General features: G+C 43.3%; 1 protein-coding gene across 2 annotated transcripts; it reads right to left on the bottom strand.

Moving 5' to 3' along the window:
* Window positions 1-1,686: 1,686 nt before the first annotated feature.
* Window positions 1,687-15,943, bottom strand: KBTBD2 (kelch repeat and BTB domain containing 2). 2 transcript variants are annotated; one of them, XM_055806989.1, is made up of 4 exons: window positions 15,726-15,943; window positions 7,804-8,336; window positions 4,819-4,984; window positions 1,687-4,384 (listed from the first exon to the last, which is right to left on the bottom strand). In XM_055806989.1, exons 2-4 carry the CDS (start codon window positions 7,971-7,973, stop codon window positions 2,849-2,851), a joined length of 1,872 nt encoding a protein of 623 aa, XP_055662964.1. In that variant the 5' UTR covers window positions 7,974-8,336; window positions 15,726-15,943; the 3' UTR covers window positions 1,687-2,848. The 2 variants fall into 2 exon arrangements, with proteins under 2 accessions (XP_055662964.1, XP_005242248.1); XM_005242191.4 differs by lacking the exon at window positions 15,726-15,943 and having other exon boundaries at window positions 7,804-15,049.
* Window positions 15,944-16,301: the final 358 nt, after the last annotated feature.

Genomic DNA, 16,301 nt, shown 5'->3' with positions numbered 1-16,301 from the left:
GATACTAGTTTAGAACTCTGTGAAGGCTTCAATCGTATTTGCTGTGTTTATGAAACGAGAACTGCGTTTCTTTCAGCTGTTGTCTTTGTTCCCACAGAAGTCTTTCTCTAGTGACCATTTCCAGGCACATGACAACGCTTTGCCTGCAGTTTCCTTCTCAAATTATGCAAGGAAAGAATTACTTGTGAATAGCATTTGCCAGCTCTGTTTTCCTTTGGGGTTGAATACTGACTGCAGCAACTGGTTGTATAATCAACTAGTAGTATGTCTTTTAACAAAGTCACTGGGGAACTGTTTCAACGCTTGACTTAGTCTTAAGTACTGTATTAATAATAGTAAATTTTAAATAAGATACATCATCATAAACCACATAAAATACAAACCCCACAGATAATACCTAGAAACAATATAAAAATAATATATAAAAAACCACAGGCTAGCAGGAAATGATGTAGGCCATCTGTATTTTAAAAGATGTTCCTAAGTGATAATCAAGGACAGTTCTTTCAGGTTCTGTGAAGCAACTGCGACTTCCAGCCACTGCAATTTAGTCCCCTATTTCCTATTCAAATATACCTTTTTTGTTTTCCTCTGGTAAGAAACTATGCATATGATTTTAAACTCTTTAAACGTTGAAAGTTCTCAGTAACAGAACAAACCCATTGTGCTCCTTCACTAGCTATAGATCATCTATACTTGGAGAACACAGGTTTGTCCTAAAGCCTGCCAACAGTAGGCTGAAGTGAAAATGACCCACGGAACCAAGCAGCCCAGTCAGGCTGGAGTTACTGGGACACCACTCCTGCCTTCCCAAGGTATGTGATGCTCCAAACTGCATTATAAAGTAGTATCACTGTTTTTCTTTTCACGTATATTCTTGAACAGGCTTGCAACTAATGTCCCAGGCTACATGAAATCAACATAAACATACCTGTGAGCCCCAACCGCCCTGAGTCACTTCTCCCTTCTTACCTAAGCAGTTTGGGTGTGTTTAAAAAAAAAAAAAGATAGTAAATGCAAACACTTTATGTCACCTTCATAAACAAATTAGTAGTCTTGGTCCCATATATCACTCTGTTGTACAAAATGCCAAACCACAGGAAGAGTTTTACATAAGCAGGCTTCTTACCTAAAGTCCCCTTTTCCAGTCAAAACCTTTAGTAACTGTACAAGACAAAACCCTGCAAATTCACTCGAGACCTAGCCACAAAAGACACATAGGCATTGCCTTTGTTGAAAGCTGTAATTGTATTTGCTGGAATAGGAAACAGAATTAAGGAAAAGCCAGTGGCAGAGTGGCTGACCGAGTAAATAAGTTAGCTCTTGCTATTAAAGAGTGAAAATAGTCTCCCATCTTCTGAGCTTAGGGAAAAGATGCATCATTACCCCCTTAATGCCTGTTGTTCCTTACTTTCAGTAGAGGAGACTTTGTCCCACGATTGGAGAAGTGCTGATCTACAAAAATCACAGTGGGGCTTCAAGTTCTATATAATTCTCAGTTTGACCTGAACACCCCATTTCCAGATTCCACTGCCTACTATGCCCAGCCAATGAATGTACTTGCCTCCAGGCTTTTCCACAGCTTCACTACTCCAAGTTGCCTTCCACATAGCTGCTAGAAGCGTGCGTGTGGTGGGAGGGTGTCCTAACTGTATCTACCGCAACCAGAAAGCACACACACTCAGCTGGATTCAGTCTTTTTTAATAAATTAATATCATTCAAAATACAGTGCCAGAACATGATGCAGCTGAACATGCTACTAAGGTTTGTCATGAAGCACCTGTGTTCCTGTTAGACTGGCGGTGCCCCGCTACTGCTAGTGGTTCCTGGGATTAATGCCAGAGCAGCACTAGTCATCTGCTCTCCTGCACACAAGAGCACAGGCTTTTCCTGAAGTTTGCTCCCCCCCAAAGTAAAAAACCTGATAGCTAAGGGATATCTATACACAATCACACTACAGTAATGCTTGTTATTAAATTAACAGAAAATAAAGACCTGGTTAATCCACACTAAACCTTTGTTTTACAATGGAAAAATACATCAGCAGCAGGAAGTAATATACATGAGCCAATGTTACTGTAATACAGAATGTGGAGACATTTACTGACCAAAGCTCCACAGAGACCCGCACTATGAGGGCTCCTATTGCAAGCCCAGCAACTTAAGTCCACACCTGGCAAACTTACCAGCTGCTTGGAAGACCTGTATTCTAAATAGACAGGTATAAGTTAGTGAAAATAGAATAATACATGCACCTAATAATACAGCTTGACTGAACCTGCAGTCATTTTGCCCTGCATGTTACCATACAATGGAAGATCTACCCTTCCTACCACAGGTAGATCCATGGGATTTGTTTTTCTTTTTCTTTTAATGGCATTACTATACCAACATGGATATTAGTATTAAGTGCGGCACAGTCCTTTAATTAGGCCACACTGACAATTATATAACTAGCACTTAAGTAGAATATCCAGAAGTTCAAATATCACTGGAAGGAACTTTCAAAAGAGTTGTGGCATCATCCTAGAAACAGTAACTACTTTTTTTGAAGCTAATTTTCCTGAACTGAGACTTCATAGAACTAGAAATTCTGTAGACAAGTCAGATGCTTAAGCTTATGATATACATATATGTTTCTCAATTATCAGATAATAGTATTTCAGATTATGGAAGCGTATCTGCTCATCTCACGGATTCATACTGAACAGCGGCAAGTGTTAGGTAGGGCATAAAAATACAACTCACGAAAGACAGGTTTGACATTTGTTTCCAGACCTGTTCTTTCACAACCATTTATTTCAAGGTAACTGAGCACAGAATCAGTTGCGCAGTCTAGTTTGGGAGCTATACAGGTGGCAAAGGAACTAGCTCTCCATCCAGCTCAAATTCATCAGCTCCATCCGGTGAGAAGAGATAGGCTGGAGGTTTCCATGGGGACTCTTCAAGACAAGATGGGTACAGCTTTCCTACGGTGCACCGGAAGTCCTTCCCCAAGTCCCACAGCACACGTTCCGATATATGCTGCCTCAGGAACCAGCGATCGAGTTCCAGGTCGTATTGATAGGTGGCATACTTGGCTCTCTCGTTCATGTGGGTTTCGCGTATAAAGACACATAAAGAATTGGAGATGACGACAGCTCTAACGCATGGGTCGGAATAGCGCCTGGCAGGGATATTGGCTGCCATTCTCCATTCGTTTTTACTCACATCGTAGATTTCCACGGTTACGGAAGACCCATCTACAGTACTGCTCGGGAGCCTTATACCAGAATTGCTGGCAATATGCAATCCTCCAATATAGAATATTTTATCACCGAAAGCAGCAGCTGAAGCAAAACACCTGCTTGTTTGTCGCATAGCCATTTCCACCCAAGCATCTGACCTGGGAAAGTAACAGTACATCAAGTTGTGGGTCATCACGTAAATGCAGTTGTGAACTGCTACCGCCGTGCTCCATTGCCATGCACAAGGCAACGGGCTTACCATGGTCCACTCATCCTTCTCGGTATCGTACCTCTCCACAGTTCTCCTGTTGAGTTCTCCGCCAACGCTGTCTCCTCCGATTGCATAGATGTATCCTTCACAGCAGACCAGGGATGGCTTTATACGAACAAAGAGCATCGGTGTCTTTGGAAACCAAGTGTTTTGCTGTGCATCAAACCAGTAAAAGCAATTCACAGTTCTGAAGGCAACCTGGAGTTTGCTGCTTTTACTGTGATTGGTTTTCGTGTTTTTCAGAGGAACTTGCCCACCTGCTATATAGATGTCATTATCAGGAGTTACAAGTGTCCCAACCTTATGCAAGTCAGCAGGAGGGTTGCAGAGTTTGTAAACTTTTTCTGCCTGCGGGCTGTAACAGACAGAAGAGTAAAGACTACCGGGGTTTTCAGCAGCAGCTTCAATGAATATCATCATCTCCTCTTTTGTCATACCAAGTCTGGGCTTGAAAAACTTGGGCATGGATTTGTACAGTCCTTGCACCACCACCGATTTATCATTAGGTGGCAAGCCTTGAAACCAGGCTCTCTGCGTTACTTCTGAAAGTGCATCGATTCGGATTTGGCTAAGAACAGAGGACAAATACTGTGATCGTGATTCTGTGTTGTACTCCAGCCATAACATAGCAGCTTCACGAACTGTCTCCTCCTTTTCCACATTTAAATTGTCACTGCTTAAAATATCTATCAGTAGATCATGTGACAGTTGCATGAAAGCCTCCTGGTGGTACACAGCTGTGAACTTGTGCTCTACCATTCTTTTAGCACTCTGTTTTAACTCTTCACAGCTGAAGAGATCAGCAAAACTTAACAGACGCACACAATTTTCTGCGTTAATTTTTTTGATTAAGTATTCTCTACATCGTTGTAACACATCATCTACCTGTAATGCAAAGAAAAAACATGCTATTACTACATACCGTCTATTCCTTCACGTACCAGCAGCAGGTAAAAATACCTGCCTTTAGTGTTGAACAACGGACTTCAGGCCTGGAATACTATATATACACAAAAACACAGCAAGCAACTTACACCGAACTGCTTCATACAGATCAAGTACCTCAGCTTACATCTGCTGAAGAAACTTAATTTTCTGAACATTGGAAGTGCACTGTTGTACTTCCACCCTCCACAGGGACCACAAAGCCAGGGGGGATGGATACACAAAATGTATCTGGCAAGCAACTGCTGTCTGTATTGAGCAAACTGAACATCAGCATTTTGAAACGACTAAACAGAAAAGACTGTTTAAGATAAAGAAAAAACTGTTCAGAGATTAGAGACAGCTATTTCATACTCCAAATGAAACATTCCTACCTGTAAGAAGCAGGCAGTCTCATAAAGCTGTTCTACTGTGCTGTCGCTTATTGCCAAGTTACCCGTGTATGCGTAAGTTATGATAATTTGTAAAGTGGCTGCATCCACATTCCTCAGGTGCACATGTGTTTGTTTACTTTCACTTAGCCCACTCATGAACATGGCTCTGAAGAGAAACACACATATTAAGGCAAGGATCAACAGTAAATACAACAATCTAGAATTAGAGTCACCTCTAAGTCTTAAGTGATTACACTCCAAAAGGTGAACAGTCTTTTTGGATGACTGTTTAGTTTAATATTTACATTCGGCTACAACTAGTATTTAAGATAAAGCATTTGCCCAAAAGATTCAAAACATACCATCATGCCTTTTGTAGAAATATATCTACGCAAACTCTTTTCTTTAGTTGGCAGAGAACTCTAATGGTTTCAGGGTTTTAATCATGAAATTTAAAACTTTCTATCTTAGGTGATAAGAGGGAAGAAAAATCCTTCAGAAGATACTGTTGAAACATACACAGCTCAATTTTAGGTCCTAGAACAGGAGGTTTATGTCATGACTGAGCTAAGTCGTATCAAAAAGTGTACTCCTCTGGGTGAAGGAGAAAGTTGGATCAGAAAACTGAGCAAGGACTAATACTCCATGAAGTATTTCTGATATACCATTCATCATAACACGCAGTACACTTCTAGTTTGCAGACAAAAGAAATCAACAACAGAAAATAGCAAACTTGGTAGTGCGATTTCCCCCCCCCCCCCCCCGACCAAGGATTTCCATTACATCTTCCTGAAAAAAGTAGAAATGCATTTTTTTTTTAAAAAAAAGCTTATTGTTTCCATAATGCTTTATATACTTATTGCCCATTCTGATTTTTTTTTAATTGCAACACAGTTAAGAACTAACTGGATCCTAGTAATGTAAACCAGGTACTTGTCAGTTTTCTTAAAATTCAGCACAAGGCTCTTTGTATTTATTTGGGACTCTTTTAGGAAGCCAGACATGAAAGAAGTTAGAAGAGACAGTCCTGCCTCCAGCTGCAGAGGCAAAGGGGACATGGAGATACACTCCTTAAGCAAAGCCATTCCAAGAAGCATCTGATACAGAGTCAGTGCCCCACCACCATTCCTTCCTGCCCCATCCCTATCGCTCTGTCTTCTAAAGCTCCTTAACCTTGACTGGGGCAACCGGCATTTTAGGAGGGATCTTAGGAGGGATCGCTGACTGGCCAAGTGAGTATCAACTTGCCATGCAGCTTTTTAAAGGTAAGCAAGGGGGCACAAGTGCCAGCAGAGATTCCTCTTCGTGGAAAGGAAGATGTAGCTGTCAAGAGAACAGGGCTCTGGTGCACGCTCGCATGCTGAGCAGCTGTGCCAGAGCCGGGCGGCCACAGCACAGCACTCAAGCACCAGGATGGAAGGTAAGCTGGCTGCAGCGCTGCGCAACAGCTGGATCAGGCCACGAGATGCTTTTCTGTTCTTCCATCTCTCCCCACAGCCTCCTTTCAGGGCTATCAATTTTTCATAATAAAGCTCGATTTAGGAAGCTGAGCATCTTTTTGTAAACCAAAGTAGAGAAGAAAAACAGAACATGACAAAACCACAAGCTTGATAACTTCTTTTAACCAATGCCAAAACCTCATTCCATAAATAATAAACACATATGAATAAGAGCTCTGACTGCACATTCTAATGCAGCACATTGTGCGGACTCCTGACATCTTTCCAACCTTACGATTAGCCACCCACATTAAATCTGGCCACATTTCCAGTGGCTGTTATTTTATAGACTGTTGGAACTACATCATCTGCACAAGGCCAACAGCAATAATAATTATCTAGTGATCACAACAGTACTCGTTGCTAAAAATCATACCAGATTCATCTGAGATGAAAAAAATTAACACAAAAACCTGCAGCAACAGACCTTCTGCGAAAGTAATAAATTAATCCTCAAATAGTTTGATACAAAAAAGCAGACAAAATACAGAAAACATTTTGATAGTGTTCTGTATAGCGAGCCCATCTCAACAAGAAAACAACCTGCAAACCTTCCCTTGACTAAACAGGAAAGAAACGTTACAATTCCTCCACAATGCACCAGGAAGGTAAAGCATACACTCATGTCACCAAGACTAGTTTCAAACTTCATATTTCCTTCCAGACAGGCAGATTAATTATACTGTGGCCAACAAAAATGATTAATCACTGCAGAAAATTCATGGTGCCTCATCTTCTTGGACTTACTATGAAGTTATCGGCAAAGAGTAGTAGCACTTGACATATCTTAATAAAAACTTTTTGCAAGACAAAAACCAGAACACCTGGGAAGCAGGAACTACAAATTAACAATTGCAACATCATCTTGGGGATGAACACACACACACAAAAAAAAAAAAAAAAACAAGAAACCACCCCCACACAAAAAAAACCCTGTTGCACTGCGGCAAGACAAGAGTTTTTGGCTTTGCTGAGCAGAGAAACCCAAATTATTCAGAACAGGAAGCCATGAACTTGCACAACAATCCCTTTTTCAGCAGAGGCTTCTGCTAAGAAACTACAACTAATAAACATGACAATGGAACTCCCACAGCCAAGTGCCAATAATCCCTTGTTACCATGCCTTGGAAAATAAAAAAGATAAAATATTTAAAGATTAAGCATGAAGAATAAGAAATTTACTAATTATTCAGACTCCGTTAACTCCCTCAAGAAAACAAACCATCACAAGCGTGAATTATTTTTTTTCCCACTTATTCTAAAAACTACTTATCCAGAGTAAGTCACAAGATGCTGGAAAAATTCTTTTGATGTTGGCAAGTAATGATTTCTAAGTTTGGTGGTTTGGGTTTTGGTTTTTTTTGTTACTTCACTGATCTTTAAAACTGTCTGAAACATTAATTGTTAATCAATTTCGTAATATCACACTTAAAACCAGGTATCACAGATTTTCTAGAACTAGCAGATCCTAGTTTGAATACTTACCTGAAATACGAGCTGCATGTTGCAAGAACCATCTTATGGCAGGGAAATTCTGTGCCCTCCACAATCAACACTATGTCAGTTAGCAATTGCTGTTCATAAAAGAATTTTAACTGCTCCAGCAAGGATACAGCATACTCTGTATTTATCTGCCTCTCGTCTTGGGTAGACATGACTGTATTCCATTAATATTTCCAGAACCAGAGAGAAAAGTCAAGACCTTTTCGCCAGAGAAAGGTCAGCTGAATGTTTCTGAAGCAACCAGGGAAGAAACGACAGGAGGTCTCTACAGCCTTCAGAAGTGATACTGACAAAAAAAAAAGCAGTGTTATCTTGGACTGCTGAATCAATGTTTCAGACTTTGACCTACTATTTAGGTCATCACCCTCTGACTTGATGTCACAATCTGTTCAGACTTTCAAGAGTGTCTGCAGAGCTCCTGTTGAGATCTGTGATGCAGCAACTGAATGAGCAAAAGCGAAGTCTGAGGTAGGTTCCGTGGTAACATCTCATGATCACTGGCTGCACTTGGGTGACTGAAAGCAGGAAAATAAAATTAATTTACATATTAGCACTTTTTCAAAAGCCTTTCATAGTTACCCCTTAAAAGTAACTGTCTAAAACTTACTTCTAAAGTAGTACTTGATTGCTAGCACTAAAACTCTTGTAGAGAAAAAAACACCAACAAAAGTATCAAAGATAAATGAAAAGTAGAAGAGTCTGTAATTAATTCTCATCAAAAGCTAGGCCCATGAATTAAGACAATTTACTTCATCAACACAGCATCTAAAGCTGGAGAGGTAAAACCATGTTCACTAAGATTTCCTCTTCCAAGAATTACCCCATTTTCCCAATCTGTACACCTGTGGATTTCCCTCAACCATTGATAAGCCAGCCACATTTTTCCCGTTTTCCATATTAAACAGCTACTTTTTCTGCTTCTGTGTTTTTGTCTACTTAAAGCTTATCAACACCAAACCACTAAAAATACAGTTTCTTCAACATTCCACCATTTTCCAACTGAACTCTCAACGTCATCATCAACCCATTTATTTCACTTTGGCATTCTACTAGAGAACAAGCAGAACCAGAGCTAAGGATTAAAAACCCTAAGAACCTACATTCCCAATGCTTATTTGGTTCATCTTGTCTGTGCAGAAGGGCTTCACTTAAACATGTCACACTCCATTCCTCACCCACACCCACCCCCAGGTCATTTCCATACAGCCAGGTAAGCATGACTGCTGCAGACAGGAGAAAAGAAAAATAAGGAGACAGTAGGAGCAACGGGGTGGTGGAATAGCAGGGGTCAAAATACTTGGGAGTGGTTATAAAGCAACAGCCACAGGCTACCAAAGCCTGTTTTCTTGTTTGGACATTTCTCTTCCTGTTAAAAATGTGGTCAGGTTTTATCTTATCTTTCATGTAAACACAAAAACGTAATTAAGAATGGCATAGTTGTGACAGTAAAATCACCATCATGAAGGACACCAGAGTACCACATCTATCAATACTTCCAGATTTATTTCATCTTGCATTGTTCTTTTGCACTCCAAAGCTCAAGGAATAACCGGGGACACATCTGTCTAACACATCACTATCATTTTAGTCCATGATGAATGGTGAATGCAGAAATACCTTACTTGAAATTACGTACTTCACAAGTTCCATATGACAATACATGACTTGGTGTAAGATGAAGGCTGTAGAAATACCTGCCAGCCATATCAAAGATCTATTTCAACAGAGCCCTGCCTGTAATACAATTCAAAGACAGATGTTTTTTAACATTCACCCACTTGAAACAGAATGCTTAATTAATGCCACTTTAATTACTACTAATTTAGTGTCTCTCATCATCTTTAGAAGATGTAAAAAAATATACACAAACAGGAATCTCAAACTCTTTTAATTTTCACTGGTGGTTTCACTGGAAAACAGTCAAAATAGTCAAAACCCATATTCACTGTTTGTTCAGGTAAAGCCAGTTAATTAAGCAAAACAGACAAAGTGTTAATATTTGAAGGAGGAAAGAGAGATTACTATCTGGTATAACAACAGGTTAGCATAAGTCTTGAATTCAGACCTTCAAGTTTCAGGTGCAGGTAACCACTGAAGTCACTAAACCACAAGCACATTGAGGGCGTACAAAGGTACTGGTCATCTAAAGCAATGACCTGCTTCAAGTCACAGCTTCTTCTCACCAAATTAGTGTGCACCCTATCCCTGCATCACTGACCACTATCATGATCATCTGATAACAGCTTAACATGCAACCGAATCCATCAACAGATTTTGCACTGAACTTTAAATGGCTACACAGACACGCAGACTTCCTCAGTGTGTTAGGCCCACGGAAATAAATAGCTCATGGCTCTACTGGCATCCCAGGTCTCTCTACAGCATTGTTTTTCCTGGCTTAGGAGTAAAGTTTCAAGAACAATACAAACCAGTGGATTAAGCTCTGTTTGGGCAGAGCATCAGTAGTACCACGCTTTAGCAAAAGTTGTCATTGGTACTGCAACTTCTTCTTCTGATGTAATTTTAGAGAATATAAATCTTCAGAACAGGGGAAAAAAAATAAGAGCAAAACTAATACGCACCATTCTAGTCATTAGATAACAGAACCAGCCAAGGATGCCATGGAGAAATTGATATACACCTGCTAGTAAGATTAAACACACTTTGGCAGCATGCAGCTGACAGTTGATAACTTAAAAAGCAGACCTGTTCAACAGAAGACGCGTTGAAACTGTGAAATTAATTACTATAAATAGCTGGAACATTTGAGTATAACCCTCAGTAGCAGAAAAGATCGAGGAGATGACAGGAGTCTTGTTGCAGAACATTTATGTGATGTGAACCACCTTTGAACTGTAAATTTACAAAGCCGGAGTCCTTGGTTTACAGCTGGTCTGAAACCATCTCATTTCCTTGATGTGCTCCACGGAGGTGCATGTGGTAGGAATATACTATGTACGTGACTCCTGTTTTCCACATCCATACTGTGTTTTGCTGCCAATGATAACCATTTGCTAAAGAACAAAATTTTGTATTTGTCACAAAGTCAGGAATTGCATCTCATCCCCTTGTAATGGAACCATACTAAACATTCCTCAGGAGAACGATAAATACACCAAGAATCTCTGAATTTCGGGTCTAAAATTACCATCATTCATACTGCCATTTGCCCAAGAGAAGCAAATCTGTTCAAAGAATCAGGATAAATGGTATAGGAACATCATTTAGTGCCTGGAAAGTCATCCAAGACTACCCACCTCTCATACCTCTCTGAAGAGTTCAAGACAATTTTAAAAAGAGGAATTCTCCTCATTTTATAGGCTGAAAAACTGAGGCACTGAAATAAGAACCAGCTTCTCCGAAGGCACATACTTGCCAAAGGAGAACTAACTGTAAGAGGCTCAGCTCTCCCCAGTCCCCATGGAATGAACACCTCTCTCGCTGCACCGTACTGGGTTGGCACACAGCTTTTAGATCTCAGCTAACTGAAAAACTATGAACTTTAAAAGATGTTTACGGATGCACTGGTCTCCTGTAGTTTCAGTGCACAGTGGTGGTCATTGCTGATTTACGGATGAAGAGATCTATGGCTGAAGTTAGCTCAATATCCTGAACTGAAATTCTGATACAATAAAAATAATCCTTGAATACAAGTTCTATGAATAAGACTTTCCCCTTCAACAATGTCACTGGGATGACCGTTTTGTTCTGAGTAACTTCTTGGAAGTGAGCTGTCTAAAACAGGACTGGTAGGTAGCTGCTGGAAGGCCATAGTGGTAATGGATTGCAAACTAAAACAAATTATTACGGAGCAATCCAAAGTAACACCCTATCAAGCTGGAGAGCAACATTAACAGGTTGATAAGAGGGTTTGTTTTTAAGCAATTATTCTTTTTAGCTTAAGTAATTTTAATGAGATGGCTTTTAACATTTGTTCATGTACTTCAAATCTGAATGACACCATTCCAAAAATTAGTCATCAAATGTTAATGAGTTACGGAACAGGCTATTAATTGCCTTCCCTGAATCTGTTTAACTTCTGAGGTCAGGCAAAGACTGATAAACACAGATCCATTCTGTACTACAAACATGGAAGTGTTAACACTATACTTCAATGTATAACATGGAATATTGACCATTTCCAATTTAATTAGTAGGGAAAGGTATAAGATATATATATATAAAATATTCTTCAACTGGTCTAGTTCAAAACAAAATTTGCTTTATTTTTTTCCAAATAATAAGGGCAAAACAGAAAGACATGCAAATTTTTAAAATTTTATTTTTTTTTAAGATACTTTGGTACTAGGAAAAGTAGTAAATTCTTCTGAAAATCCCATTAAGGCGGCTGCCAGATTAGATGCCTAACTTCCAATAAGTTTCCAAAATCTGGGAAACACTCAAAAGATCTGAAAATGTCACAGGTTCCTATCTGTATCTTCAGCCATCTAAATCTCTCTTCTATTCTAACTTCACCAACTACAATTCACACTTCAATAAACCCATATGTTTGGAACAAAACAGAACCACCAAAATTTATTTCCCTGGACATTCAGTTTACTTAATCTAGTTGTAACTAATAAAGAAAGCTTTAAATATTACTTCAGTGCACTTTTAATCAAACTCCTATTTCCATCCAAGGGCAGCCTCACACAAATCACAAGTAAAAACACGCCTAAAGAAGTGAGTCATTCACTATTTTTAACGTAATAAAATGTCAGAATTAAGACCTGAACAACCGTAAGCCAAACTACACAAGCATTCATGTGTGCAGAGATAGCAATCCTCCCAGCCAGGAACCAAAGCACCAAGCTCAGGCACTTTAACATTTAGCTACTATTAAGATATGCTGACTTACAAATCAGCATGTTTCAAAATGATTACACCCACTAACATCAAGGGGGAATACAAGTACTAAACCCGATCAAAATCAATTATGTAAATCAACACACCTAGCCCACAGATCTCAAAGACAAGAAAGAAAGAAGAAGAGAAAGGAGCTGGAAGCTCTAGATTCTTGAGTAATGTATCAAATTTGCATCCTCGGCAGCAAAAAAGAAACAGGTAATTGATGAAGAAGTTCTAGACTTAGAAGTTTTCCTCTCTTCTAAAGCCATCAAAGGTGTCTTTGATAGAACTGCAGTTCAGAAACCAGAGGACATCAAGGAGATTCTAATAAGGCAACAGTGTGAAATTTCACACAAAACAAGGGCCAACGTATGCTACAATGTTATCTTCGTAATTACTATTCACTTGGAAACTACTACTATTTTCCACATGCTTGGGAGGTGAGTTACAACTTTGAGATAGGTGAACTTTCTGGAACTACACTAGAGACTGGAAGTGTGAGACTCCATGCTGACAGCATGTTTGCTCGCAGTGCACTCATTACCAATTTCTTTCCTGTTTTTCTGCTCCTAAAGGAAGTTATACACTAAAGGAAATACCTGCTCAGAAATAAAATTAGCACAAAATAAACCAACAACCTAACTTGGCAACTGGCCTTCTACACTGAGCACAGGTAGTTTCCATCCCCAAGGGCGTTTCTGTTTTGTGGAAAGACTTGACCTGTTTTGGAAAATTAACCTTTGAAAAAAAGTGGGCCATGGATGTCTCCATAAAATCCAGCCATATATCCTATATATACAGAAAAGTGGGGTTTTCTTCTCTGCACTCTAATATGTTAATGAAGCCAATCTGCTTTATTTAACAAATCAAATTCCAGTGTGTAAGTATAGTCACTCCCTTAAATATACCATATGAGATATCACAGAATCATAGAATGTTTTGCACTGGAAGGGACCTTATAAGATCATCTAGTTTCAACCCCCCTGCAATGGTCAGGGACACCGTCCACAGGTTGCTCCAAGCCCCATCCATCCAGCCTGGCCTTGAGCACTGTCAGGGATGGGACATCCACAGCTTCTCTGGGCAGCCTGTGCCAGGGTCTCACCAACCTCACAGTGAAGAATTTCTTCCCAATACCTAATCTAAATCCACCCCATTTCAGCCTAAAGCCATTACCACTTGTCCCATCACTACACGCCCTTGCACAAAGTCCCTCTCCAGCTTTCTCGTAGCCCCGTTTAGGTACCAGGAGGCTGCTCTAAGGTCTCCCCAAAGCCTCTTCTTCCCCAGGCTGAACAACCCCAACTCTCTCAGCCTGTCTTCATGAGAGAGATGCTCCAACCCCTGATATGTTGATGCTTAACTACATATTCAAGCATTTCTACATGAAGAAATTAGATTAATAATTAATATAGCCTAACTAACCATCTTAGTCCCTGAAAAGTTAAGAGCCTTATAATGGTTATCTCATTCATGCATATAAAATTTATTCTCAAAATGCAGCAGCCACTAAATTAAGGAAGAAAACTTTTAGGAATTGCAGCAATTCTGGTCTGTTTCATAATCACATGACCAAAACAAAAACGCCTACCTCAAGAAAAAAATGCCAGCAACCACCACCTGTCCAAAATGTAGTCAAAAGTACTAAATAAGCAGCAACATCCTTTATTCCAATTTGTTCTGTTCCTGCAAGACGCTAGTTACGCACCACCAAGTATAATGGGACCCTTTTACTTCACACACCAAAATAATTAGGAAAGCGGTGTGACACCTATACCCAGATCTACATGGTTTACACATCTGAGTATATTAAATGTTAAAAACTACCTGTTTCTCCTGATGCATTTATGAGAAACTGAACTAAGCTGATCATATGTTTTAATGATCTCCTAAATACATCACCTTGAACAAAATCATGTAGATACAGCCCTAGGTGAGCTCACAAGAGCACACAGCCCTTCCATCACAAAGTAACACAAAAAGCCCAGCTGTGGCTTTGCAAGCAAACCTCTAAAAATGGGAGATGCCAAGTACAACACAAATCCATTTCTAAATCATAATTAAACTTATTTCAAAAGCAGCTGGTACCTACCCCGTTCACAACAGAAATAATCGTAAACGCTGGAAAAGTCTCAGGCATGCAGATGGCCAACTTCAAAACTATACTACGGATATATTTAGTCTATAGGAGCTCACTATGAATCACCCGACCCCTCAGATCCACCGAAGCCCACCCTCAGCCACTGCAGCTACCAGCACTACGCATACACACACAACCAGGCATGATCGCCAAGGGACGGTGGGCAGCTCCGAGAGGCGGCAGTGCCACCGCAGCGCAGCTCCAGCACACTTCACCCTGCCTGCCCCTTCCAGAACCCCCAAACCCCCCCGGAGCAGCCACCACCCCGGCCTGCCAGGCCGACAAGCAGGGCTGCCCACGGGCAGCCCCCACTCGCCCGCCGCGCCGCAGGCCCGGCCCGCGGCCCCCCAGCCCAGGCGCAGGGCACGGACACCGATTTCTCTTCCTTCCCCCCGCCTCGGCCCCAGGTGCGCCGCCCGGCCCCCCGCGGCTCCAGCTCCTCTCCCGCTCCCCGCAGAAGGCCCCCCTCTGCCCCAAGGAAGGGGCCGCACCCCGGGGCGAGGGCCGGACCCGCGGCTTCCCCCGCCTCGCCTCCCGGCTCTCCCCAGCTCCGCCGCGCCAGGAGCCGGCCCCGGCTAAGGGCGCGGGGGCGGCCCCAGCGCCCGCCTCGCCGTCCTCCGGGGTGCCCCGCCGCTGCCCGGCGCCGCAGCTACCGGGCGGGAGCCGCGCCCAGGCGGGGGGAGCGCCGGGCTGCCGCCGGGCCCCCCGAGGACCTCCCCGCCGCGGCAGCGCCGCCCGCTGGGCCCAGGGCCCTCCCGCGGCGAGGGACAGTCCACCCCCGCCCCGGCCCCGCAGGCCGCCCCGGCCAGGCGACGGCGACCGGACCGGCCGTGCCAGGCGGGGGCAGCCGCCGCCTCGCGGCGCGGCGGGAAGCGAGCGCGGGAGAGCCGCGGCCGCCATCCCCCCCCAGACAAACCTCCGACCACCGCTTCCTCTTCTGCCTCGGCGTCCCGACCGCGGGCGGCCGGGGCCGAGGGGCCAGGGAAGCGGGGGAGGCGGCGGCAGCGGCGGCGGAGGATCCGGTCTCGCCCGGGCTGCGGAGGCGGCGGCGGCCCCTGGGCGCGCAGGCGCGCTGCCCTCCGCCTCCTCACCCCCACAGCACCGCCGCCGCCCCGCCGCCCTGGGCTGCGGCCGCGCCTGTCCGCCCGCCCCTCCCGCGCGTGCGCGGCGCGGGGCGCGCCGGGGGCGGGGCGAACCCCGCGCGCCAGGCCCGCCGCCTCGGCCCGCCCCCGTTTCCTGTGCTCGCGCCCCCCCCGGCCCGCGCGCCGAGGGACCGGCGGGCGGGGCGGGGCCCTGGGGGGAGCGGGGCGCAGCGCCCTCTGCTGGCAGAGCCGGGCGCTGCAGCCGGGAGGCCTGTGAGGGGCCAACGGGTAACGCGACTCGGCCCGGCCGCGTCCCGCTCGCCCTCCCGCGGGCCGAGGCGGCCTTCGGGCAGCGGCGGCGCCTCAGCGGCCAGGCCAGGCCCGCCTTTGGGCCACCGCCGCCTCAGGCT

The sequence above is a fragment of the Falco peregrinus genome, chromosome 5 (assembly GCF_023634155.1).
Source record: "Falco peregrinus isolate bFalPer1 chromosome 5, bFalPer1.pri, whole genome shotgun sequence".
NCBI lineage: Eukaryota > Metazoa > Chordata > Aves > Falconiformes > Falconidae > Falco > Falco peregrinus.
The sequence above is the reverse complement of the archived record's forward strand: the minus strand, read 5'-3'. Positions and strand labels throughout refer to the sequence as shown.

What these genes read in the sequence shown, in the direction of transcription:
- KBTBD2 (XM_055806989.1), bottom strand. Translation starts at nt 7,973, where the DNA reads ATGTCTACCCAAGACGAGAGGCAGATAAATACAGAGTATGCTGTATCC. An exon ending in ACATGCAGCTCGTATTTCAG is followed by an intron (nt 4,985 to 7,803) that starts GTAAGTATTCAA and finishes GTTTCTCTTCAG; the next exon opens with AGCCATGTTCATGAGTGGGC. An exon ending in AGACTGCCTGCTTCTTACAG is followed by an intron (nt 4,385 to 4,818) that starts GTAGGAATGTTT and finishes TTTGCATTACAG; the next exon opens with GTAGATGATGTGTTACAACG.